This window comes from Macrosteles quadrilineatus, unplaced genomic scaffold, assembly GCF_028750875.1.
Source record: "Macrosteles quadrilineatus isolate MER2022 unplaced genomic scaffold, UCM_ALF_1.0 Scaffold_8__2_contigs__length_117827958, whole genome shotgun sequence".
Lineage (NCBI taxonomy): Eukaryota > Metazoa > Arthropoda > Insecta > Hemiptera > Cicadellidae > Macrosteles > Macrosteles quadrilineatus.
The window spans coordinates 32,606,884-32,633,222 of record NW_026542601.1 but is presented as its reverse complement, the minus strand read 5'-3'; the positions used below and the strand labels follow the sequence as shown (position 1 = coordinate 32,633,222).

Genomic DNA, 26,339 nt, shown 5'->3' with positions numbered 1-26,339 from the left:
ACATGTGAAGCAATTATAAGTATGCTAATTGCAATGAATTAATACATGATTCTTACAATTGCCTTTAATTTAAGAAGGAGTTCCCACTGTAGTACAGTTGTGTTTATCTCCCGTATGAACCAAAATATGTTTTTTCAAAGTATCCTTTGATTTGAATGCTTTTTTACATGTATTACATTTATAAGGATGTCCATTGCCATGAGTTAATAGATGTCTTTTATAACTTTTTTTTAATGCAAAGGATTTTCCACAAGTAGTGCATTTATGAGGGCGCTCTCCTGTATGAACTATTCTATGTGCTTTCAAATTGCCTTTAGATACAAAGGATTTTCCACAAGTAATGCATATATGAGGTCGCTCTCCTGTATGAAACATTGTATGTGATTTCAAATTGCTTTTAGATACGAAGAATTTTCCACAAATAAAGCAAATATGAGGTCGCTCTCCTGTATGAACCATTGTATGTACTTTCAATTTACTTTTAGATACAAAGGATTTCCCGCATGTAGTGCACTTATGAGGTCGCTCTCCTGTATGATCCATTGTATGCATTTTCAAATTGCTTCTGAATACAAAGGATTTTCCACAAGTAATGCAAATATGAGGTCGCTCTCCTGTATGAACCATTGTATGTTCTTTCAATTTGCTTTTAGATACAAAGGATTTTCCGCATGGAGTGCATTTATGAGGTCGCTCTCCTGTATGAACCATTGTATGTTCTTTCAATCGGCTTGTAGATACAAAGGATTTTCCACAAGTAATGCATATATGAGGTCTCTCTCCTGTATGAACCATTGTATGTTCCTTTAATTTGCTTACAGATACAAAGGATTTTCCGCATGTAATACATTTATGAGGTCGCTCTCCTGTATGAACCATTGAATGTTCTTTCAATCGGCTTGTTGATACAAAGGATTTTCCACAAGTAATGCATATATGAGGTCTCTCTCCTGTATGAACCCTTGTATGTACTTTCAAACTGCTTTTATATACAAAGGATTTTCCGCATGTAGTACACTTATGAGGTCGCTCTCCTGTATGACCCCTTGTATGTACTTTCAAATTGCTTTTAGATACAAAGGATTTTCCACAAGTAATGCAAATATAAGGTCGCTCTCCTGTATGAACCTTTGTATGTTCTTTCAAATTGCTTTCATATACAAAGGATTTTCCGCATGTAATACATTTATGAGGCTGCTCTCCTGTATGATCCATTGTATGTACTTTCAATGTACTTTGTCCATTGCCATGAATTAATAGATGCCTTTCATAACTATATTTTAATACAAAGGATTTTCCACATGTAGAACACTTATGAGGTCGTTCTCCTGTATGAAACATTGTATGTACTTTCAATTTGCTTTTAGATACAAAGGATTTTCCACAAGTAATGCAAATATGAGGTCGTTCTCCTGTATGAAACATTGTATGTACTTTCAAATTGTGTTTAGATACAAAGGATTTTCCACAAGTAATGCAGATATGAGGTCTCTCTCCTGTATGAACCATTGTATGCAATTTCAATTGGCTTTTGGATACAAAGTATTCCCCGCATGTAATGCATTTATGAGACTTCCCAGAGTGTGTCAACAAATGACTTTTTACGTGACTCAGCTTATTAAATGATTTACCGCATGTTAAGCATTTATAAGGGTGTTCGTTGGTATGTTTTAATATATGAACCTTCATTTGATATTTCATTTTTAATGATTGTCCACATATTGGACACTTAAGAAAAAACTCTTTGGAGTGCTTTGGCATTTTTAGCTTTGCACTTTCTATAGTTGTGAAAGTCAGATTATTAGAATATCTAGTCAAAAATCAGGAGTTTTATTGGTAATGTTTCATTTTCATATGAATCTTTAGTCCGTTATTTCTATAAGTTCAAGGTATTACCGTGGAGGTGTTGTCATCTCCTCTTTTGTACGTACAATCCAAATTAGGATTGCTCGTTTGGCAATTGGTTCTTTTTTCTTATGCCTGAGTTCTTCTATTTTCATTCCTGAAATAACACAACTTTCATTAGATAAACACTAACACACATACATAATTTATTATGACCAATATATATATATATACTAATTGTCTTTACAATTGAAGGCCTTTTAACACGTATTACAATTATAGTCTGATTTTTACCGGAGTGCGGCTGGAGCTCAGCCCTACCTGCGATGGACCCGACTCACGCACGCACACTCACCACCGTCCTAATAGCCTGAAAGCCCCGATCCCCTATTCACTAAGTCAAAATATAACATCTGTTGTATGATACCTCAAAATTGCAATTCATTTGATGTTAGATATACAGTAAAATGGTTAATACATTTGTTGTTTAATTCAATGAAAAATGAGTCCAAACACGAAACGATTATGACAAGTAGCTAGCTAATCAAAGCGTGTTAAAATATTCGTAGCTTTTACACTTTATAAGCAAAATATATATTTTTGGTATCATTTTACTAAGCATTTTGAGCTGAAGTCAAAAGCGTTACCAGATTTTTTAACAAACATAAATTAAAAAAATTCATAGTTTAATTTCTGTGAGCCAGCGATGACTCGCGCGGCAGGACAATGGTCCGTCCCACGTCCGTCCTAATCCCTTGCGTCTGTGTGTGTGAGGCCTGCGTGTGTGTGAGTAGGGTCGACCCTTCAGCCAGCCGCTTTCCGTCAACAATCACACTATAAAAGGTTGCTCATTGCTTTGAATTAATTCGTTTGCTGTAATTGCTTTTGCTTGAGAAGGATTTTCACATGTAGTATTTTCCACTGATGAGGTCACTCTCTCATATGAACCATTGTATGTTTTTAGATACAAAGAATTTTTTGCACACAATACTGTTATGAAAATAAATGTTAAAAACCAAATTTATATGGGTTTTTTAATGAATTTTAACTTTCTAAGACGTAACTAAAAAGACTTAATTATTATAGGTAACGTTATTCCTGGTTTTACATAGTGTACAGTAAATTGCAGAATTGACTGGCAAATGAGTAATCCAAAATGTAATATTGCCTGCTGGCTTAATGATACATCACGATCAGCTGTATAGAAGTAAACATAAATCAGCAATAATTGGCTTTAAATGCTATTCTAATGGAGAACATTTTGGCTATATCTCGTTTTCTAGTAACTTTATGGGAATTCTGATATTTTTCCAGAGTCCCTGCGGCCAAGACCTTTAATTTAAGACCCCTCCCACTTTTCTGCAACTTACCAGACGTCCACAATTCTTTGGTAAAAAATTTCCTAACGAAATTATTTATAAGGATAAGCAAATTGTAAAAAAAAAAAACTCATCCCTACATAAAATCGGCTGTAACTAACATTGAAATTGTCTTTCTGATCCATACGGTTGATGACTTATCAACAAGAGAGTATGTTTAATCTAAGCTAAAACTCTACCTATTCAACTTCATTCGGATTTTCAGAGCTCATAATATTATCCAAAGCTTACCATTGACTTTAGGACACTCAATCGTCAACGCTAATACATTGGTTAGTTCATACACATGATAATACTTCATCTGGTTAACAGAATAAAATCACATCAATACACGAGAGAGCAGAATATAATATCTCAAGTCTTCCATAGTAAAATTAAAATTCAGTAAATTGTTTCTCCATTATTTAGTAGCAATAACGTTGTAGTTATACAACACGAGTTTTAACTTTTAGGAGAATATAAATCATTTAATACATGCTGTGATTATCAACCATGACCACAGTCTTGCTTTGTGCATTGTGCTTCTGCACTTGTCCTCTCGCTGGAGAGTGACGGGGATCAGATCTAAACACTAACTATAGAAACATACTCTTGAAACAGTCAAAAGTGCTTCGCTTTGGTTTTTAATATATGGGTTCAGTTCCAATCCTAGTCCAGTCATTGCCATCCAATCCAATTCACTGATGATTTGCAAGAAATGTATTTTTGTAACTTACTGTTTTTTGCCACTGCCTTCACAAGCAACCCAAGTACTGAATCGTAAATTTAAATACTGTCCAATATTATTTTTTATATCACATTTTAACATAAAACATTTAAATTATACTTTTAAATTTTAATATTTTTAAAGTTAGTAAAATGAAATCCCTGGAAAATCCATGGACCAACCCACCCAATATTCCGGGGAATTCCCTAGAAATCGACATTACTGCATCAAATATAAGTAGGGTTTTTTAAGTAAGTACTTTTTTCAATAAGTTTATCTTTTCAAATTAAATCATAGGGTGTTAGACAGTGTAATGGCTGTCAAGGAAATTACAACCTTTATGTAATTATAATTATAATACCCCAGCCACAGCAAAACCTCTAGTCCAAGAGAATTTCCCTTTAACATGACCGGATTTCCCCCAAAAAATTCCCCTTTAAAACTGTCAGATTTATTTTTATTTAAATAATATTATTTTTAATGAGTAGCCTACTTAGGTTTGCTACTACAGGGCCGGTAATGAGGTGTGTTTTTATTGAAATTTTGATAGCATAGTGAACTTAACAAAAGTTACCGGATTTGATTAAAATATATCCATAAACAAGATAGGTACAAACAAGATAGGTACAACAGTTTATTTATTCTCATGCATGCACTGTGGAATGCGATACTCCCTGGTGTGGATTAACGTCCGCACGAGTGAGTACTATAACTATCCGCAGTACTATATGATAATTAGACCAATTCGTATATACCAAGGCAAAAATGTGGTTCGGATTCCTCTATAAACTAAAACTGTAGGTCCCTTAGTTGCCATTAGCTATATGGCTATTGATTAACAGCTGTGTCTAAGGAACGTCGGCCTTAGTCACTAACAAGACTACAAGATCGCGACACTCATCCTGCACTCATATACTTTAATACTTGGCTTAAAATACCTAGTTTGTATGGTCGCCATTTAATAAGAAAGTAATAAAGTATTTTTAATACTGTTAACTCTCTATTGGCAATGAAAATACTTTCATACAAGTAACTAAACAAGGGTTTACAGCTTGACTGAGAAATAAGTCCTAAGACACATACTACACTGAGCAAATCTAAACTGAATTAGTGGTCAATTAAATTTAGCGGTAATTTTAACTTTAATATATAATATACCACTTGAGATTTATTTTATCATGTAAAAATACCAGCAGTACACTATTTCTACAATCAGAGCTTTTCATATTTTATTTCAGAAAAATGGCCCAGCGTCGTATTTTCATTCATCATTTGTTTCTAGAAAATGCAAAACTTATTATAACATTTAATGTTAAAAATATTTACCCTTGATTACTATAATGTAGCTATTACATATATTCCTCATAATTATTAAAAGTACTTAAATGATTTATGTGTTTGCTAAACAGCAGATGTTGACTCTTCCATCCGTTAGTTTGAACACTACAAGCTTTTTTTTATTTCTCTTTTTTATATGAATATTTCACTCCTTTAAACCACAACCAAGATATTTTTTTTACCTCAAATAGAATAATGCAGCTGACTTGAAGACAGCTCATATATCTTTATTCTTAGATAAGACGATTCCAACAATCTCTAAGTTCTCCGTACTGCATGAAGCCTTACAGATGTTCAACTAACTCATCAAAGTTTGGACAGGTTCTTGCAAGATAATTCAAGTTGTTCACAATATTGTCTTATAGTGACATTTCTACGTTATTCTCCTTGTCAGATTTGGTCTGAATACAATACATTAGTTGTTATCTCCTTGCGCTCATCATTATAATACTTCTTTGTTATGTTTCACCTAAATTTTCCAGATAATATTATGATTTTTTTTAAGTACTATAGCCCAGTAGTAAATAGAAAACTATTCAGAACTTGACGAGTGGGTTTTCTTATGGCAGAAGATTGGACAATCGGTCTACGCCAGGGCAGGATAAATAAAGTACTAAAGTATTCTGTGTACTGATTTATGTTTATTCATATTTCTTTTACCTACAATTTTTGACTATAAACAGTAAAATTCAAAAGACGAAGTTACAGTAGAATCTCTTTAATCCGAACCCCCGTAATCCGAACGTCCACTAATCCGAACCCCTCATTGCTGTACACTATACACAGTATAGCAGTTCTTTATTGTATACTGTATTTAATTTACAGTACTGTTTATTTACCATATTTACTACTGTATTAAATAAACACTGTACTTTTACTTTATAAAACATTTTTTTACTTTTCCCAAAATAATTTTGATAAATTTTAGCCATGTTTTAGCTATTGTTATGTAAAAACAACAATATGTTCAATAGTCAATTCAATAGTCCGAACTACCCCTGGTTCCAATTAGTTCGGATTAAAGAGGTTCTACTGTACTAAGTTATTAAGTGTCAATAAGTGTTTGGGAGCCTGCAAGAAGTTAATCTCATCTAAAGTATTATCCCACTGAAAAAAATACAGCTATACAGGGTGTCTCAAATTGATTGTGAAAAAAAAATGGCTTAACGTACAAGGATGAAATAAAATTATTTCCCGCTAAATTAACTCCAAGGAATAACGTAAAAATATATTTTTCCGATACAGGGTGTGCCAAACACTGAGCGTCATTAGTTTGAATCTCGGAATTTTCAAATGTAAACATATGTCACGTTGTAGACCATTTTAAAGTTATTTAACAGACAAACATTTTGGCAAAAACATAAATGAATGATCTGTTTTTGTTTCCAAATGGTGGTGGTTTTTTATTTGGAAAGAATCAATATGTTTTTAATTCACTGCGTTTCCTTTACAAATACACTTAGCCCTTCTCCTGTTGAATTTTCTTACTATTTATGAAATTAGTTTTAATGTGATATGCCACAAATGACCATTTATTGAAATAATAAAAAAAAAATTATTTATGAATATTTGCAAATGCCCATTGTTTAAAGTTTCCAAATAGCAACATATGTCATTGGGGCCATTAGTGTTAATAGTGCGGCCTTGGTTAAACCCAAATAAAATGCATTTGATATAGGAAAATTAGGTATTTTATTATTTAGACAAAAACTAAAAGTTATATGAAGTAAGTGCAAACTAAAAAGTTGTTAAGAATTGAAAACCCTATAAAATGATGTGCCACTTGACATATTTGTCTTTTGTTTACTTTTTCCTTGTTATTTAATTCAACCAACATGGTTACTTATCAACCCCTAAGACTAATGTTAAGAAAATGTGACTTTCAGTTTCGTTTTTCTACATGATTAGATTTTCGTTGGCAATTCTAACTGCAGTAAACTCGTTTTTAGGCCAGAAGTAATATATTTACAACATTTAAAGAAAAGAATATCTTCGAAGCCGATTTTGAGATCTTTGTGCAAACATACATAAATACCTATTACTATTGTACAATTTAAAAACAATAAGCATTTGCGAATTTTCAAAAATCAAATTCCCAAAAACTGCCACTATTTAGAAACGGAAACAGATCATTAATTTTTCTTCCTGTAAAATGTTTGTCTATTAAATAACTTTAAAATGATGTATGACATGACATATGTTTACATTTGAATTTTCCAAGATTGGAACTAATGACAGTTTTTGGCACACCCTTTATCAGAAAAAAGTTATTTTTACGTTATGCCTTGGGTCGATTTAACGGAGAATAATTTTATTTCATCCTTGTACGGTAAGTCAATTTTTGGTATCAATTTAGACACCTTACCTGGCAATAACACACCCTGTATTAGACAATAATTTAACCTATTCTGTTATATGGATGTGAAATATGGGTATCGTCCAAGAATGATGAAAAACGACTCATGGTTTTTGAAAATAAAGTCCTAAGAAAAATATTTGGACCAGTGCAAGAGGGAGAAATGTGAAATGAAATGAAAAACGTTTATTTATCCCAAGAATTATAAACTAAAACAGAGAGTATGTGGCGGATAAGGAAAAATAGAGTGATAAGATCACTATACATCAAACCGAAAATTGTTGCAATGGTTAAAGGAAGAAGGATAAGTTGGATAGGGCATGTGCCAAGAAGAGAGAAAGGAACAAGACTGTATGAAGTTTGGAGAGCTACAACTGGAAGTAAACGTACATTGGGAAGGCTGAAATTCAGATGGACTGACCAAGTATTGAACGATGTTAGGACAATCTGTGCAAACATCAACTTGGCAGAAGACAGTTCGGATGGAAGAAGCTGGTACACGAGGCGAAGAATCAACTGAGATTTATGGAGCCACGGCAGTATGTAAATTACAAACAGTTTAAGGTTGCTCTGGTATGATTCATTGTACGTTTTTTTCAATTACTATTTTAAATTAAATGTTTTTTAAACAAGTTATAGGGACGCTTAGGTACATGACTTACAGTAATATAAATTTATCATAAATTATTTATAAGAGGATTCTTTACAAATAATGAGGTCACTCTCCTGTATATACCAATTGATGTTATTTTCTTTCAGATACAAAGGATTCTTCACATGTGAAGCAATTATAAGTATGCTAATTGCAATGAATTAATACATGATTCTTACAATTGCCTTTGATTTAAGAAGGAGTTCCCACTGTAGTACAGTTGTGTTTATCTCCCGTATGAACCAAAATATGTTTTTTCAAAGTATCCTTTGATTTGAATGCTTTTTTACATGTATTACATTTATAAGGATGTCCATTGCCATGAGTTAATAGATGTCTTTTATAACTTTTTTTTAATGCAAAGGATTTTCCACAAGTAGTGCATTTATGAGGGCGCTCTCCTGTGTGAACTATTCTATGTGCTTTCAAATTGCCTTTAGATACAAAGGATTTTCCACAAGTAATGCATATATGAGGTCGCTCTCCTGTATGAAACATTGTATGTACTTTTAAATTGCTTTTAGATACGAAGGATTTTCCACAAGTAAAGCAAATATGAGGTCGCTCTCCTGTATGAACCATTGTATGTACTTTCAATTTACTTTCAGATACAAAGGATTTCCCGCATGTAGTGCACTTATGAGGTCGCTCTCCTGTATGATCCATTGTATGCATTTTCAAATTGCTTCTGAATACAAAAGATTTTCCACAAGTAATGCAAATATGAGGTCGCTCTCCTGTATGAACCATTGTATGTTCTTTCAATTTGCTTTTAGATACAAAGGATTTTCCGCATGGAGTGCATTTATGAGGTCGCTCTCCTGTATGAACCATTGTATGTTCTTTCAATTTACTTTCAGATACAAAGGATTTCCCGCATGTAGTGCACTTATGAGGTCGCTCTCCTGTATGAACCATTGTATGTTCTTTCAATTTACTTTCAGATACAAAGGATTTCCCGCATGTAGTGCATTTATGAGGTCGCTCTCCTGTATGAACCATTGTATGTTCTTTCAATTTACTTTCAGATACAAAGGATTTCCCGCATGTAGTGCATTTATGAGGTCGCTCTCCTGTATGAACCATTGTATGTTCTTTCAATTTACTTTCAGATACAAAGGATTTCCCGCATGTAGTGCATTTATGAGGTCGCTCTCCTGTATGAACCATTGTATGTTCTTTCAATTTACTTTCAGATACAAAGGATTTCCCGCATGTAGTGCACTTATGAGGTCGCTCTCCTGTATGAACCATTGTATGTACTTTCAATTTACTTTCAGATACAAAGGATTTCCCGCATGTAGTGCACTTATGAGGTCGCTCTCCTGTATGATCCATTGTATGTACTTTTAATTTACTTTCAGATACAAAGGATTTCCCGCATGTAGTGCATTTATGAGGTCGCTCTCCTGTATGAACCGTTGTATGTACTTTCAATTTACTTTCAGATACAAAGGATTTCCCGCATGTAGTGCACTTATGAGGTCGCTCTCCTGTATGAACCATTGTATGTACTTTCAATTTACTTTCAGATACAAAGGATTTCCCGCATGTAGTGCATTTATGAGGTTGCTCGCCTGTATGAACCATTGTATGTTCTTTCAATTTACTTTCAGATACAAAGGATTTCCCGCATGTTGTGCACTTATGAGGTCGCTCTCCTGTATGAACCATTGTATGTACTTTCAATTTACTTTCAGATACAAAGGATTTCCCGCATGTAGTGCACTTATGAGGTCGCTCTCCTGTATGAACCATTGTATGTTCTTTCAATTTACTTTCAGATACAAAGGATTTCCCGCATGTAGTGCATTTATGAGGTCGCTCTCCTGTATGAACCATTGTATGTACTTTCAATTTACTTTCAGATACAAAGGATTTCCCGCATGTAGTGCACTTATGAGGTCGCTCTCCTGTATGATCCATTGTATGCATTTTCAAATTGCTTCTGAATACAAAGGATTTTCCACAAGTAATGCAAATATGAGGTCGCTCTCCTGTATGAACCATTGTATGTTCCTTTAATTTGCTTACAGATACAAAGGATTTTCCGCATGTAATACATTTATGAGGTCGCTCTCCTGTATGAACCATTGAATGTTCTTTCAATCGGCTTGTAGATACAAAGGATTTTCCACAAGTAATGCATATATGAGGTCTCTCTCCTGTATGAACCCTTGTATGTACTTTCAAACTGCTTTTATATACAAAGGATTTTCCGCATGTAGTACACTTATGAGGTCGCTCTCCTGTATGACCCCTTGTATGTACTTTCAAATTGCTTTTAGATACAAAGGGTTTTCCACAAGTAATGCAAATATAAGGTCGCTCTCCTGTATGAACCTTTGTATGTTCTTTCAAATTGCTTTCATATACAAAGGATTTTCCGCATGTAATACATTTATGAGGCTGCTCTCCTGTATGATCCATTGTATGTACTTTCAATTTGCCTTTAGATACAAAGCATTTCCCACATGTAATGCATTTATAAGGAGACTTCCCAGAGTGTGTCAACAAATGACCTTTTACGTGACATAGCTTAATAAATGATTTACCGCATGTTAAGCATTTATAAGGGTGTTCGTTCGTATGTTTTATTATATGAACCTTCATTTGATATTTCATTTTTAATGATTGTCCACATATTGGACACTTATGAAAAAGCTCTTTGGATTGCTTTGGCATTTTTAGCTTTGCACTTTCTATTGTTGTGAAACTCAGATTATCAGAATTTCTAGTAAAAAATCAGGAAGTTTATTGGTAATGTTTCATGTTCATAAGAATCTTCAGTCTGTTATTTCTATAAGTTCAAGGTACTACCGTGGAGGGAGGTGTTGTCCTACGTACAATCCAAATTAGGACTCGTTTGGCAATAGGTTTTTATTTCTTATGCCTGAGTTCTTCTATTTTCATTCCTGAAAGAACACAACTTTCATTAGACAAACACTATCACACATACAGAATTTATTATGACCAATATATGTATATACAAATTGTCTTAACAATTGAAGGCATTTTTACACGTATTACAAATTTTTAGGATGCTCGTTGCTCTGAATTTATATGTGTTTGTTGTAATTGCTTTTGCTTGAGAAGGATTTTCCACATGTAGTATTTTCCACTTATGAGGCCGCTCTCCCGTATGAACCATTGTATGTTTTTTGAGTGGAGCGAAGCGAACCTCTTTGGGATCAACTTCAATTAATGTTTATAACAATTAATCTTAATAATGGCTGAACATATTTTAGCCAAACTTATCAAGGTTGTTTTGTCAAATGTTTGGATGGCTTAGATGTAAGCAATTTCAATTTTTGATAGTGCCTATATAATTTAAAGTAACTCAACGTTTTTAATTTTTAACATTGACCATATGGGTTGCCATGATGGTTACAAAATAACGACGTAAATGTAAACAAAACAAAGAATCATGGCATATGTTAAAATCAAGCCACAACTTAAACACAGTACAAAGTGAAAAAACCGACAACAGATCAAATAATACAGCAAAAGTTTTATGTAAGTCGCAATTTGGAAACATCCACTGATCGAAAAGGTACAGTCATATATAACTTAGGTACAGTATTTAACAAATTTTATTTACGTAGCTAAATAACGTTAAATAAAACTATCTTATACAATTCCTCGGTGAATCACATTCAGGGATCCATCTCATACATGGCAAGCTAAAACAGGTCCACGATGTGGGAAGTGGTAAAGGAAGCAGTAAAGGCGAGAAGTGCGGAGTGTGGGAAACGTTTGTGGCGGTTACATTAATGGATCTGCAATACTAAAATGCTATGAGAAGGGAGGGAAACAGGTCCATGACGTAGTAAGTGGTGAAGGAAGTAGTAAGATTGGCATTGCGGAGTGTGGAAACGTTTTTGGCAGTTACATACATTAATATATATGCGATACTAAAATGCTATGGGAAGGGAGGAAAACAGGTTCACGACGTTGAAGTGGAGAAGGAAGTAGTAATAAAGCCTAACAGTGCAGAGTGTAGGAACATTTCTATTTTTTATTATATCTATAAATATTTGTTCATTTATTGTTTTATTAAAAACCATGAAACACGATTGTTCCGCTCAACTGGCTTTCACTGCTATGAAAGCAATCCTAGTTAAATTGTTTTTAGATGTAAAGGATTTTCTGCATACAATACTGTTACGAAAAGAAATGTTAAAAACCAAATTGATTCTAAGTCGTAACTAAAATGTCTTAATTATTATAGTTAACCATGATAGGTAATGTTATCCCTGGTTTTATATAGTGTACATTACATTGCAGAATTGACTGGCAAATGTGATATCTAAATGTAATATTGCCCACTGGCTTAATGATACATCACGATCAGCTGTATTGAGGTAAACAAAAATCAGCAGTAAATGGCTTCTAATGCTATTCTTATGGAGAACAATTTACGTTATATCTCGTTTTCTGGCAAATTTATGGGAATTCTGCTGTTTTCCCGAGTCCCTGGGGTCAAGACCTTTAATTTAAGACCTCTTCCACTTTTCTGCGACTTACCTGACGTCCACAATTTTCTAGTAAATATGTTTTCTTACAGAATTGTATGCAATGATAAGCAAATTGTAAACAAAAACACATCCCCATATAAAACCGGCCGTAACTAACATTGAAATTGTCTTTCTGATCCATACGGATGATGACTTATCAATAAGAGAGTATGTTTAATCTATGCTAAAACTCTACTCATACAATTTCATTAGGATTTTCAGAGCTCATAATATTATCCAAAGCTTACCATTGACTTTAGGGTACTCAATCGTCAAAGCTAATACTGTACGTTGGTTAGTTCATACACATGCTAATACTTCATCTGGTTAACAGAATAAAATCACATCAATACACGAGAGAGCAGAATATAATATCTCAAGTCTTCCATAGTAAAATTAAAATTCAGTAAATTGTTTCTCCATTATTTAGTAGCAATAACGTTGTTGTTATACAACACGAGTTTTAACTTTTAGGAGAATATAAATCATTTAATACATGCTGTGATTATCAACCATGACCACAGTCTTGCTTTGTGCATTGTGCTTCTGCACTTGTCCTCTCGCTGGAGAGTGACGGGGATCAGATCTAAACACTAACTATAGAAACATACTCTTGAAACAGTCAAAAGTGCTTCGCTTTGGTTTTTAATATATGGGTTCAGTTCCAATCCTAGTCCAGTCATTGCCATCCAATCCAATTCACTGATGATTTACAAGAAATGTATTTTTGTAACTTACTGTTTTTTGCCACTGCCTACACAAGCAACCCAAGTACTGAATCGTAAATTTAAATATTGTCCAATATTATTTTTTATATCACATTTTAACATAAAACATTTAAATTATACTTTTAAATTTTAATATTTTTAAAGTTAGTAAAATGAAATCCCTGGAAAATCCATGGACCAACCCACCCAATATTCCGGGGAATTCCCTAGAAATCGACATTACTGCATCAAATATAAGTAGGGTTTTTTAAGTAAGTACTTTTTTCAATAAGTTTATCTTTTCAAATTAAATCATAGGGTGTTAGACAGTGTAATGGCTGTCAAGGAAATTACAACCTTTATGTAATTATAATTATAATACCCCAGCCACAGCAAAACCTCTAGTCCAAAAGAATTTCCCTTTAACATGACCGGATTTCCCCAAAAAAATTCCACTTTAAAACTGTCAGATTTATTTTTATTTAAATAATATTATTTTTAATGAGTAGCCTACTTAGGTTTGCTACTACAGGGCCGGTAATGAGGTGTTTTTATTGAAATTTTGATAGCATAGTGAACTTAACAAAAGTTACCGGATTTGATTAAAATAAATCCATAAACAAGATAGGTACAACAGTTTATTTATTCTCATGCATGCACTGTGGATGCGATACTCCCTGGTGTGGATTAATGTCCGCACGAGTGAGTACTATATGATAATTAGACCAATTCGTATATACCAAGGCAAAAATGTGGTTCGGATTCCTCTATAAACTAAAACTGTAGGTCCCTTAGTTGCCATTAGCTATATGGCTATTGATTAACAGCTGTGTCTAAGGAACGTCGGCCTTAGTCACTAACAAGACTACAAGATCGCGACACTCATCCTGCACTCATCTACTTTAATACTTGGCTTAAAATACCTAGTTTGTATGGTCGCCATTTAATAAGAAAGTATTAAAGTATTTTTAATACTGTTAACTCCCTATTGGCAATGAAAATACTTTCATACAAGTAACTAAACAAGGGTTTACAGCTTGACTGAGAAATAAGTCCTAAGACACATACTACACTGAGCAAATCTAAACTGAATTAGTGGTCAATTAAATTTAGCGGTAATTTTAACTTTAATATATAATATACCACTTGAGATTTATTTTATCATGTAAAAATACCAGCAGTACACTATTTCTACAATCAGAGCTTTTCATATTTTATTTCAGAAAAATGGCCCAGCGTCGTATTTTCATTCATCATTTGTTTCTAGAAAATGCAAAACTTATTATAACATTATAATGTTAAAAATATTTACCCTTGATTACTATAATGTAGCTATTACATATATTCCTCATAATTATTAAAAGTACTTAAATGATTTATGTGTTTGCTAAACAGCAGATGTTGACTCTTCCATCCGTTAGTTTGAACACTACAAGCTTTTTTTTATTTCTCTTTTTTATATGAATATTTCACTCCTTTAAACCACAACCAAGATATTTTTTTTACCTCAAATAGAATAATGCAGCTGACTTGAAGACAGCTCATATATCTTTATTCTTAGATAAGACGATTCCAACGATCTCTAAGTTCTCCGTACTGCATGAAGCCTTACAGATGTTCAACTAACTCATCAAAGTTTGGACAGGTTCTTGCAAGATAATTCAAGTTGTTCACAATATTGTCTTATAGTGACATTTCTACGTTATTCTCCTTGTCAGATTTGGTCTGAATACAATACATTAGTTGTTATCTCCTTGCGCTCATCATTATAATACTTCTTTGTTATGTTTCACCTAAATTTTCCAGATAATATTAAGATTTTTTTAAGTACTATAGCCCAGTAGTAAATAGAAAACTATTCAGAACTTGACGAGTGGGTTTTCTTATGGCAGAAGATTGGACAATCGGTCTACGCCAGGGCAGGATAAATAAAGTACCAAAGTATTCTGTGTACTGATTTATGTTTATTCATATTTCTTTTACCTACAATTTTTGACTATAAACAGTAAAAATTCAGAAGACGAAGTTACAGTAGAACCTCTTTAATCCGAACCCCCGTAATCCGAACGTCCACTAATCCGAACCCCTCATTGCTGTACACTATACACAGTATAGCAGTTCTTTATTGTATACTGTATTTAATTTACAGTACTGTTTATTTACCATATTTACTACTGTATTAAATAAACACTGTATTTTACTTTATAAAAAATTTTTTTACTTTTCCCAAAATAATTTTGATAAATTTTAGCCATGTTTTAGCTATTGTTATGTAAAAACAACAATATGTTCAATAGTCAATTCAATAGTCCGAACTACCCCTGGTCCCAATTAGTTCGGATTAAAGAGGTTCTACTGTACTAAGTTATTAAGTGTCAATAAGTGTTTGGGAGCCTGCAAGAAGTTAATCTCATCTAAAGTATTATCCCACTGAAAAAAATACAGCTATACAGGGTGTCTCAAATTGATTGTGAAAAAAAAACGGCTTAACGTACAAGGATGAAATAAAATTATTTCCCGCTAAATTAACTCCAAGGAATAACGTAAAAATATATTTTTCCGATACAAGGTGTGCCAAACATCTTGATAATCAGACCAATTCGTAAATTACAAGGAAAAATGTGGTTCGGATTCCACTATAAACTGTAGGTCCCTTAGTTGCCATTAGCTGTATGGGCTATTAATTAACAGCTGTGTCTAAGGAACATGTCGGCCTTAGTCACTAACAAGACTACAAGATCGCGCCACTCATCCTACACTCATCCTTCACTCATATTTGGGTTAAAATACGCACATAGTGGCGTCCCCATCTTAAATAATTGATAATTCATAATTGATAATTGATAAAAAAAAAAAAACACTGAGCGTCATTAGTTCGAATCTCGGAATTTTCAAATGTTAACATATGTCATGTTGTAGACCATTTTAAAGTTATTTAATAGACAAACATTTTGGCGAAAACATAAATGAATGATCTGTTTTTGTTTCCAAATGGTGGTGGTTTTTTATTTGGGAAGAATCAATATGTTTTTAATTCACTGCGTTTCCTTTACAAATACACTTAGCCCTTCTCCTGTTGAATTTTCTTACTAGTTATGAAATTAGTTTTACTGTGATATGCCACAAATAACCATTTATTGAAATAATCTATAATATTAAAACGAAACAGTGTTTTTTTATTTCACAATTCTGAATCAACCACTCGACGGATTTTCATGATTTTTGTGTTGAAAGAAAGATAATTTTGAGAACTAGGGAATGTCGAAGCCATAATTTTAATTTAGGGCCCCAGTTTTTTTAGAAATTAAGTTTTAATTTTGAAAAAGTCTAGCAGCGGACGCTAAGATTCTAAACTAGCTTTTGGCATGAAATAATTTGCTTAACATAACAGCTGTTGTACATTCAGCAGTTGGATAAAAATGTAAAGACATACTTAGGGTTGACTTATTTATACTATGTGTAATGCTAATCATTGATACGTTCAATTCTCCTGTAAGAGGATGACAGATTAATTAAATATACATAGTAAAATACTAGGATGTTCAAATATTTTTTTAAAGCAATCTTTGTATTCTTCGATTTGTTTTAGAGCAATAATTTGTTTTAACTAACAGCTGGTTAAATATAAACTATGGAACTATGACGTTATTTTATTTACTCTTATTTTGTTATTGATTATAGGAAATAAGTAAGATTAGTAGAGATAATTATACCACAGTTTAAACCACAGTTTTAACCAAAATTAATTAAACCACAGTACAAATCGAGGCTCTGTACACGAGTCTTAATAAAAAAGGATAAATGCAAATTATTTTACTGCTACACTTTTCAAGGACAGATTAGAAAAATAACGATGTTTACATGTTTTAATTCTTCATGGTTGCTTTTTGTTTACAATTAATGTTTGTCTGCTTTAACTTTGTTTGGATTAGGCCCGGAAATATTGATGTCATAAAAAGAAGATCAAGAATAATCAGAATCAGGAATCACGATTATAAATTACCACTACAACCTTAGCCGGGTTTTATACAAAGACAAACAGATGGATGAAATAGATTGAACACAACGTCAAAATTGACCTAGGATACTGCAATTAGACAAACCATCCTTTTATGAAATCGTGTTCAGTTGTGGTGCCTGTATCAGCGCTCCCAAACGTGAAAATATAATTTTTATTTCAACTATGAATATATTGTAGTTTAAATTAAATAATCTGGGAAATTACGACGTACATTTATTCAATGAGGGTGGGTAATTATCAAGGATAGAACTGATAACGGTATGGATAATAAACATTGGCAATTACGTCATTAGCTTTACTATCGTGTTTACTTTTTATATTCCTGCTACATGTGACCAGTTTTTTTTTTCAAATGAATGTTATTTGAACCAAACAGCTGTTTCAAAACAAACTGTTATTGTTTTTACTTTTCTTTGTTTACGCTTATTTATTTAGCAATTAATGCAGTGAAATTGATATTAGGGATAGGTGTGACGATTAGTTTTGATGTTAGGACATCAAAGTTAAATTATGTGACCTGTGAATTTTATTGGATATTATCGTTTTATTTTAGGTTGTTTCTATCCAGACCTACTGGAAATTGTGTATAGTAGTTGTATTGTGGTGATAATATTTATGGAAGAGGCAGGTATGCTATGGAAGGTGGTATCGTTGACTAGGTCTATTTATACACTTCTCAATTGACTATTACTCTCTCTACTGTAGGCTACTTATAATCAGTGTGCGTCTGTGTGAATCGGCTGCAAATCTCACTTCAACGCTTTTCACATCGTAAAAATTGCAGAATTGCTGTTTTATTGTAAAACTATCGGATTTAAAATGCATATCGTATAGGTCTATGATGGAATAAAAACACATTTGGTCACACAACATTTGTTTACAAGATGATTTTTCACATTAAAACTGAAAGAAACTTTGTCTTTATTATGTGTAAACTAGCCGATCTGAATTGTACACGGTTTTATCTGACTACTGAATTCCCGTACGTTTCTTTTTTCTACATGATTAGATTTTCGTTGGCAATTCTAACTGCAGTAAACTAGTTTTTAGGCCAGAAGTAATATATTTACAACATTTGAAGAAAAGAAAATCTTCGAAGCCGATTTTGAGATCTTTGTGCAAACATACATAAATACCTATTACTATTGTACAATTTGAAAACAATAAGCATTTGCGAATTTTCAAAAATCAAATTCCCAAAAACTGCCACTATTTAGAAACGGAAACAGATCATTAATTTTTCTTCCTGTAAAATGTTTGTCTATTAAATAACTTTAAAATGATGTATGACATGACATATGTTTACATTTGAATTTTCCAAGATTGGAACTAATGACAGTTTTTGGCACACCCTTTATCAGAAAAAAGTTAAAAAACATTTTATGCTTTTTCAAATTATCCTTTGAATTGAAGGCTTTTTTACATGTATTTCATTTATAAGGATGCCCATTGCCATGAATTAATAGATGCCTTTCATAACTATATTTTAATACAAAGGATTTTCCGCATGTAATACACTTATGAGGTCTCTCTCCTGTATGAACCATTGTATGTTCTTTCAATTTGCTTTTAGATACAAAGGATTTCCCACATGTAGTGCATTTATGAGGTCGCTCTTCTGTATGAACCATTGTATGTACTTTCAATTTGTTTTCAGTTACAAAGGATTTTCCGCATGTAATACACTTATGAGGTCGCTCTCCTGTATGAACCATTGTGTGTAGCTTCAATTGGCTTGTAGATACAAAGGACTTTCCGCATGTAGTGCATTTATGAGGTTGCTTTCCTGTATGAACCATTGTATGTAGCTTCAATTGGCTTGTAGATACAAAGGACTTTCCGCATGTAGTGCATTTATGAGGTTGCTTTCCTGTATGAACCATTGTATGTAGCTTCAATTGGCTTGTAGATACAAAGGACTTTCCGCATGTAGTGCATTTATGAGGTCGCTCTCCTGTATGAACCATTGTATGTAGCTTCAATTGGCTTGTAGATACAAAGGATTTTCCGCATGTAATACATTTATGAGGTCGCTCTTCTGTATGAACCATTGTATGTACTTTCAATTTGTTTTCAGTTACAAAGGATTTTCCGCATGTAATACACTTATGAGGTCGCTCTCCTGTATGAACCATTGTATGTAGCTTCAATTGGCTTGTAGATACAAAGGACTTTCCGCATGTAGTGCATTTATGAGGTCGCTCTCCTGTATGAACCATTGTATGTTTTTTCAAATTGCTTTTAGATACAAAGGATTTTCCACAAGTAATGCAAATATGAGGTCGCTCTCCTGTATGAAGCATTCTATGTTCTTTCAAATTGCTTTCATATACGAAGGATTTTCCGCATGTAATACATTTATGAGGCCGCTCTCCTGTATGATCCATTGTATGTACTTTCAATTTTCTTTTAGATACAAAGGATTTTTCACAAGTAGTGCATATATGAGGTCTCTCTCCTGTATGAAACATTGTATGTATTTTCAATTTGCCTTTAGATACAAAGCATTTTCCGCATGTAATGCATTTATGAGGTCCCTTTCCTGTATGAACCATTGTATGTATTTTAAAATAGCTTTTATATACAAACGATTTTCCACAAGTAATGCATATATGAGGTCGCTCTCCTGAATGAACCATTTTATGTACTTTCAATTTGTTTTCAGTTACAAAGGATTTTCCGCATGTAATACACTTATGAGGTCGCTCTCCTGTATGAACCATTGTATGTAGCTTCAATTGGCTTGTAGATACAAAGCATTTTCCGCATGTAATGCATTTATGAGGTTGCTTTCCTGTATGAACCATTGTATGTAGCTTCAATTGGCTTGTAGATACAAAGGACTTTTCGCATGTAGTGCATTTATGAGGTCGCTCTCCTGTATGAACCATTGTATGTTTTTTCAATTTGCTTTTAGATACAAAGGATTTTCCACAAGTAATGCAAATATGAGGTCGCTCTCCTGTATGAACCATTCTATGTTCTTTCAAATTGCTTTTATATACAAACGATTTTCCACAAGTAATGCATATATGAGGTCGCTCTCCTGAATGAACCATAGTATGTACTTTCAATTTGCCTTTAGATACAAAGCATTTCCCACATGTAACACACCTATAAGGAGACTTCCCAGAGTGTGTCAACAAATGACTTTTTACGTGACTAAGCATATTAAATGATTTACCGCATGTTAAGCATTTATATGGGTGTTCGTTCGTATGTTTTAATATATGAACCTTCACTTGATATTTCATTTTTAATGATTGTCCACATATTGGACACTTATGAAAAAGCTCTTTGGATTGCTTTGGCATTTTTAGCTTTGCACTTTCTATTGTTGTGAAACTCAGATTATCAGAATTTCTAGTAAAAAATCAGGTGGTTTATTGGTAATGTTAAATGTTTGAATCTTCACTCTGTTATTTCTATAAGTTCAAGGTACTACCGTGGAGGGAGGTGTTGTCCTACGTACAATCCAAATTAGGACTCGTTTGGCAATTGGTTCTTATTTCTTATGCCCGAGATCTTCTATTTTCATTCCTGAAAAAACAGAACTTTCATTAGACAAACACTATCACACATACATAATTTATTATGACCAATATATGTATATACAAATTGTCCTTACAATTAAGGGCATTTTTACGCGTATTACAAATTTTTAGGATGCTCGATGCTCTGAATTTATATGTGTTTGTTGTAATTGCTTTTGCTTGAGAATAATTTTCCACATGTAGTATTTTCCACTTATGAGGCCGCTCTCCCGTATGAACCATTGTATGTTTTTTGAGTGGAGCGAAGCGAACCTCTTTGGGATCAACTTCAATTAATGTTTATAACAATTAATCTTAATAACGGCTGAACATATTTTAGCCAAACTTATCAAGGTTGTTTTGTCAAATGTTTGGATGGCTTAGATGTAATCAATTTCAATTCTTGATAGTGCCTATATAATTTAAAGTAACTCAACGTTTTTAATTTTTAACATTGACCGTATGGGTTGCCATGATGGTTCCAAAATAACGAAACGGCACACGGAAGATTTCTCAGGTGCCGTTTGACGTCACTAACTGCTGATGTCACTTTGAGGGAACACCAATACCGCAACGATACGGTGTCAGCCATCGGCCTCGGTGGAACAGTGGATAGCGTTGCGGGCTGATAATCCAAATGATCCGGGTTCGAATCCCGCCGGCGGCATTAACATTTTATCAACAATTTTTTCATATCAGCAAGTTTGGTTGGTTTGGTTAGGTTATGACAGTTTAATTTTATAATTAAAAGATTATAAAATTGAATTTTAGACAATTATAATTTTATTTTATGAACAAAACTGTTTATAGATTTGTAAACCTTTATTCGATTTTTCCATTATCAGCACGTTTGGTTAGTTTGGTTAGGTTATGACAGTTTAATTTAATAATAAAAAATTATAAAATTGTCTGTTTCTTCAGACGCAGTAGTTAGTGACGTCAGCAGTTAGTGACGTCAAACGGCACCTTAGAAATCTTCCGTGTGCCCCACCGCCAAAATAACGACGTAAATGTAAACAAAACAAAGAATCATGGCATATGTTAAAATCAAGCCACAACTTAAACACAGTACAAAGTGAAAAAACCGACAACTGATCAAATAATACAGCAAAAGTTTTATGTAAGTCGCAATTTGGAAACAACCACTGATCGAAAAGGTACAGTCATATATAACTTAGGTACAGTATTTAACAGATTTTATTTACGTAGCTAAATAACGTTAAATAAAACTATCTTACACAATTCGTCGGTGAATCACATTCAGGGATCCATCTCATACATGGCAAGCTAAAACAGGTCCACGATGTGGGAAGTGGTAAAGGAAGCAGTAAAGGCGAGAAGTGCGGAGTGTGGGAAACGTTTGTGGCGGTTACATTAATGGACCTGCAATACTAAAATGCTATGGGAAGGGAGGGAAACTGGTCCATGATGTAGTAAGTGGTGAAGGAAGTCGTAAGAGCTGGCAGTACGGAGTGTGGGAAATCGTTTTTTACAGTTACATTAATGTTTCTGCAGTACTAAAATGCTATGGGAAGGGAAGGAAACAGATCCATGACGTAGGAAGTGGTGAAGAAAGTAGTAAAGATTGGCATTGCAGAGTGTGGAAACGTTTTTGGCAGTTACATACATTAATATATATGCGATACTAAAATGCTATGGGAAGGGAGGAAAACAGGTTCACGACGTTGGAAGTGGAGAAGGAAGTAGTAATAAAGCCTAACAGTGCAGAGTGTTGGAACATTTGTATTTTGTATTATATCTATAAATATTTGTTCATTTATTGTTTTATTAAAAACCATGAAACACGATTGTTCCGCTCAAATGGCTTTCACTGCTATGAAAGCAATCCTAGTTATATTGTTTTTAGATGTAAAGGATTTTCTGCATACAATACTGTTACGAAAAGAAATGTTAAAAATCAAATTGATTTGGTTTTTTTTTATGGATTTCAACTGTCTTAAGTTGTAACTAAAATGTCTTAAGTATTATAGTTAACCATGATAGGTAACGTTATTCCTGGTTTTATATAGTGTACATTACATTGCAGAATTGACTGGCAAATGTGGTATCTAAATGTAATATTGCCCACTGGCTTAATGATACATCACGATCAGCTGTATTGAGGTAAACAAAAATCAGCAGTAAATGGCTTCTAATGCTATTCTTATGGAGAACAATTTACGTTATATCTCGTTTTCTGGCAAATTTATGGGAATTCTGCTGTTTTCCCGAGTCCCTGGGGTCAAGACCTTTAATTTAAGACCTCTTCCATTCTTCTGCGACTTACCTGACGTCCACAATTTTCTGGTAAATATGTTTTCTTACAGAACTGTATACAATGATAAGCAAATTGTAAACAAAAACACATCCCCATATAAAACCGGCCGTAGCTAACATTGAAATAATTGTCTTTCTGATCCATACAGATGATGACTTATCAATAAGAGAGTATGTTTAATCTATGCTAAAACTCTACTCATACAATTTCATTCGGATTTTCAGAGCTCATAATATTATCCAAAGCTTACCATTGACTTTAGGGTACTCAATCGTCAAAGCTAATACTGTACGTTAGTTAGTTCATACACATGCTAATGCTTTATCTGTTTAACAGAATAAAATTATATCAATACACGAGAGAGAAAAATATAATATCTCAAGTCTTCCATAGTAAAATGAAAATTCAGCAAATTGATTCTCCATTATTTAGCAGCAATAATGTTGTTGTTGTACAACATGAGTTTTAAATTTTAGGAGAATATAAATCATATAAATTCAAATTTATTTTAAAAATTGAAATCTTACTACACATTGTAGTCTGCTGTAGAACAAAGAATAATATTACATTAAATTTTGCAAGTTTGTTTAAACCTAATTATGATAATTGTTATATAGGTGGTTTCTTATAATATTAATAGAAAATTTTATGGCTGTTAAAGATATTAAATATAGCACTTGATTTTCCAAATTGAATTTCTTCCAAAATTTCTCAACTTGTTGAGGAATTGTTCCTCTTGATCCAATGAGTAGTCCATATACTTTGAATTTTGATATTTTGTATTTCTCTGAATAATATGGGATAGTTTTCTTATAAATATTTACTTTTTCTTCATGGACTTCCTGTGGCTGATTTTCATTTGTCTCAAGACGAACTGTTGGGTCTATAATGAGACCGAAATCTTTCTCCTTGTCTATAACAATGATGTCACTCCGCCTCACAGAGCCCTCTTCTTCTATAGCCGTGACCTCTTCATAGACCTCGTAACTTTTCTTTCTGAATTGATCAGCTATGATTTTTCTGATGGTATGGTGGCGGGTATTTCGTAGAAGACTACTAAATGGGCACTTTCCAAGGACGTGGGCAAGAGTTTCAAGAGTAAATTTCTCAGATACAGGACAATGCCTGCACTGGTTCCCGTCCCTGGATCTCCCATGAAGACTTCTAAGAGGAATAACGTCTCCGACCATTTTCAAGTATTGTTTGAACTCAGCTTCTGTGAGGCCACAACCTCTAGCCAAATTTTTATTGATCTTGTTACATTCTTTGAAAAGAACCACCCCATTCCCTTTGTATGGAAGTTTACACCAATTTTAGCGAATTTCCCTATAGGGAAGTAGCTATTACCGTAGGTCTCATGGTAAGACCTAAGCCCGGGACCGATTTACTTTTTCATTTTGATGTCCCCAGAGGCCAAAAACACCATTTGTTCAAATTTTTATATATCTATATATATATATATATATATATATATGTGTCCATCCGCACGATAACTTGAGTAATTTTTGTCTGATTTTGATAAAATTTGGTTTGAAGGTGTGAGGCGGGATAAACTTGAATGAGTTCGCGAACCAGCATGATCGGACTATGGGAACGGGGGTTTATGGGGGGTTTTATGGGGTAAAAATAGGTTTTTCCCATTTTTGACCCTAAAAACACAAAATTTCACAATTTATTTTTAAACCATTTTGTAGAGCTTAAAAAAACAAATAATTTAGTATATTGAAGCGTTATTATGCGCCTAATTGTTACGGAGTAAAATTCAAAAAATTGTAATTTTAAAATTCCCATGTTATTTTTATGGAGAATAAGTCAACTGTTGTAGTTTGCTTGTTTATGAACATATTTTGATCGATTTTGGAAAATACTTTTATTTCTTACTAAACTATTATCATTTTATAAAAAAAATCTTGTTTACCCTCCCTGTTGCAGCAAACCTAAGTACTCGTTAAACGTATTCTATTTAAATAGGAAATGAATGTGCTATTTTTATGGAGGCATTTTAGTGTAAATCTAATCAGGTTAATGGAAATTCGCTTAGTCTGCAGGTTTGCTGTGGTGGGGGTATTGATACTCTAAGTCTCGTAAGGTTTCTCGCAGTATCTTGGGTTTTGATTCGATAAATTCAATACTTAAATTCAATTTTTCCAGACAAAACCTAATTTCTTCGTCAAATTGACGAATATTAAGTAAGTAGGGGTTTCCTGTTTGTTTTAATACGCGACATATGTTTATATGTTGGATTGATGATTCCCACATTGATTTACATAACCCAATCCCTTTGTTTTTAGTACTTGTATAAAACATAGAATTTGGCATATCATTTGGAAGATCTAAGATTTCCTTTGTTGTTGATCTTATCACTTTATCAACATCGTCAAAGAATTTCATTGTAATTTTCTTAATTGGTGCGGTTTGAAAAGGATATATTAAAGATGGCCAAATATTATGATTCAATACATACATTTTTTGTTCAGACCTTAAAAAAGGAGAACATGTTAATTTTTCAATTTTGTTTATCAATGAACTAATTGTTTTTTCAGAGTCAAATACTATGCTTTCAGAAAAATTTACTCCTAAGTATTTAATTTTTTCATTAAATGTTATAGATTTTATTTCTTTTGAACATATTTGGAAATTTTCCTCTTGTAATCTACCTTTTTCAATGTTAATAATTTTAGTTTTTGATATATTTATAGTTAATCCAATTTCTCTGAAGAAGTCACAAATCGAATCGAATAATACAAGAGCACTTTCTCTATTCTTACCAATTAAAATGGTATCGTCAGCGAATCCTAGAATACTTAAAGAAGGCATGTCCTTGCATAGCTTATACCCTAGCTCCTCACTTACGGCATGTTGTGATATTTCAGAGAGGATATGGTCAATACATAGGTTATACAAAGTGGGTGACAATGGAGATCCCTGCATTACACCCCTTTGTATTTTGATGTCCTTTGTTTTCCCTCTATGAGTTTCAACTTTTGTAACATTGCCTATTTGGAGT

General features: G+C 33.2%; 3 protein-coding genes across 3 annotated transcripts in view; all 3 read right to left on the bottom strand.

Moving 5' to 3' along the window:
• Positions 1-69: 69 nt before the first annotated feature.
• The window catches only part of LOC129000303 (zinc finger protein 585A-like), a 67,944-nt gene continuing 41,674 nt past the window's right edge, over positions 70-26,339 (bottom strand). The window contains exons 6-8 of the mRNA XM_054427265.1: positions 20,967-21,061; positions 11,097-11,191; positions 70-2,002 (exon numbers count right to left, since the gene is read on the bottom strand). Of these exons, the coding sequence (XP_054283240.1) occupies positions 70-1,761 (1,692 nt within the window). The 5' untranslated portion in view covers positions 1,762-2,002; positions 11,097-11,191; positions 20,967-21,061. The remainder of the gene's footprint in view (positions 2,003-11,096; positions 11,192-20,966; positions 21,062-26,339) is intronic.
• On the bottom strand, positions 1,893-10,713 carry LOC129000302 (zinc finger protein 850-like). The gene is made up of 2 exons (XM_054427264.1): positions 8,711-10,713; positions 1,893-2,002 (listed from the first exon to the last, which is right to left on the bottom strand). Exons 1-2 carry the CDS (start codon positions 10,704-10,706, stop codon positions 1,893-1,895), a joined length of 2,106 nt encoding a protein of 701 aa, XP_054283239.1. The 5' UTR covers positions 10,707-10,713.
• LOC129001779 (zinc finger protein 27-like) lies at positions 18,049-20,855 on the bottom strand. The gene has a single exon (XM_054429221.1). It carries the CDS (start codon positions 20,833-20,835, stop codon positions 18,952-18,954), a length of 1,884 nt encoding a protein of 627 aa, XP_054285196.1. The 5' UTR covers positions 20,836-20,855; the 3' UTR covers positions 18,049-18,951.

What these genes read in the sequence shown, in the direction of transcription:
- LOC129000302 (XM_054427264.1), bottom strand. Translation starts at nt 10,706, where the DNA reads ATGGATCATACAGGAGAGCAGCCTCATAAATGTATTACATGCGGAAAA. An exon ending in AAAATCCTTTGTATCTAAAG is followed by an intron (nt 2,003 to 8,710) that starts GCAATTTGAAAG and finishes GTGTTATTTCAG; the next exon opens with GAATGAAAATAGAAGAACTC.
- LOC129001779 (XM_054429221.1), bottom strand. Translation starts at nt 20,835, where the DNA reads ATGCCAAAGCAATCCAAAGAGCTTTTTCATAAGTGTCCAATATGTGGA.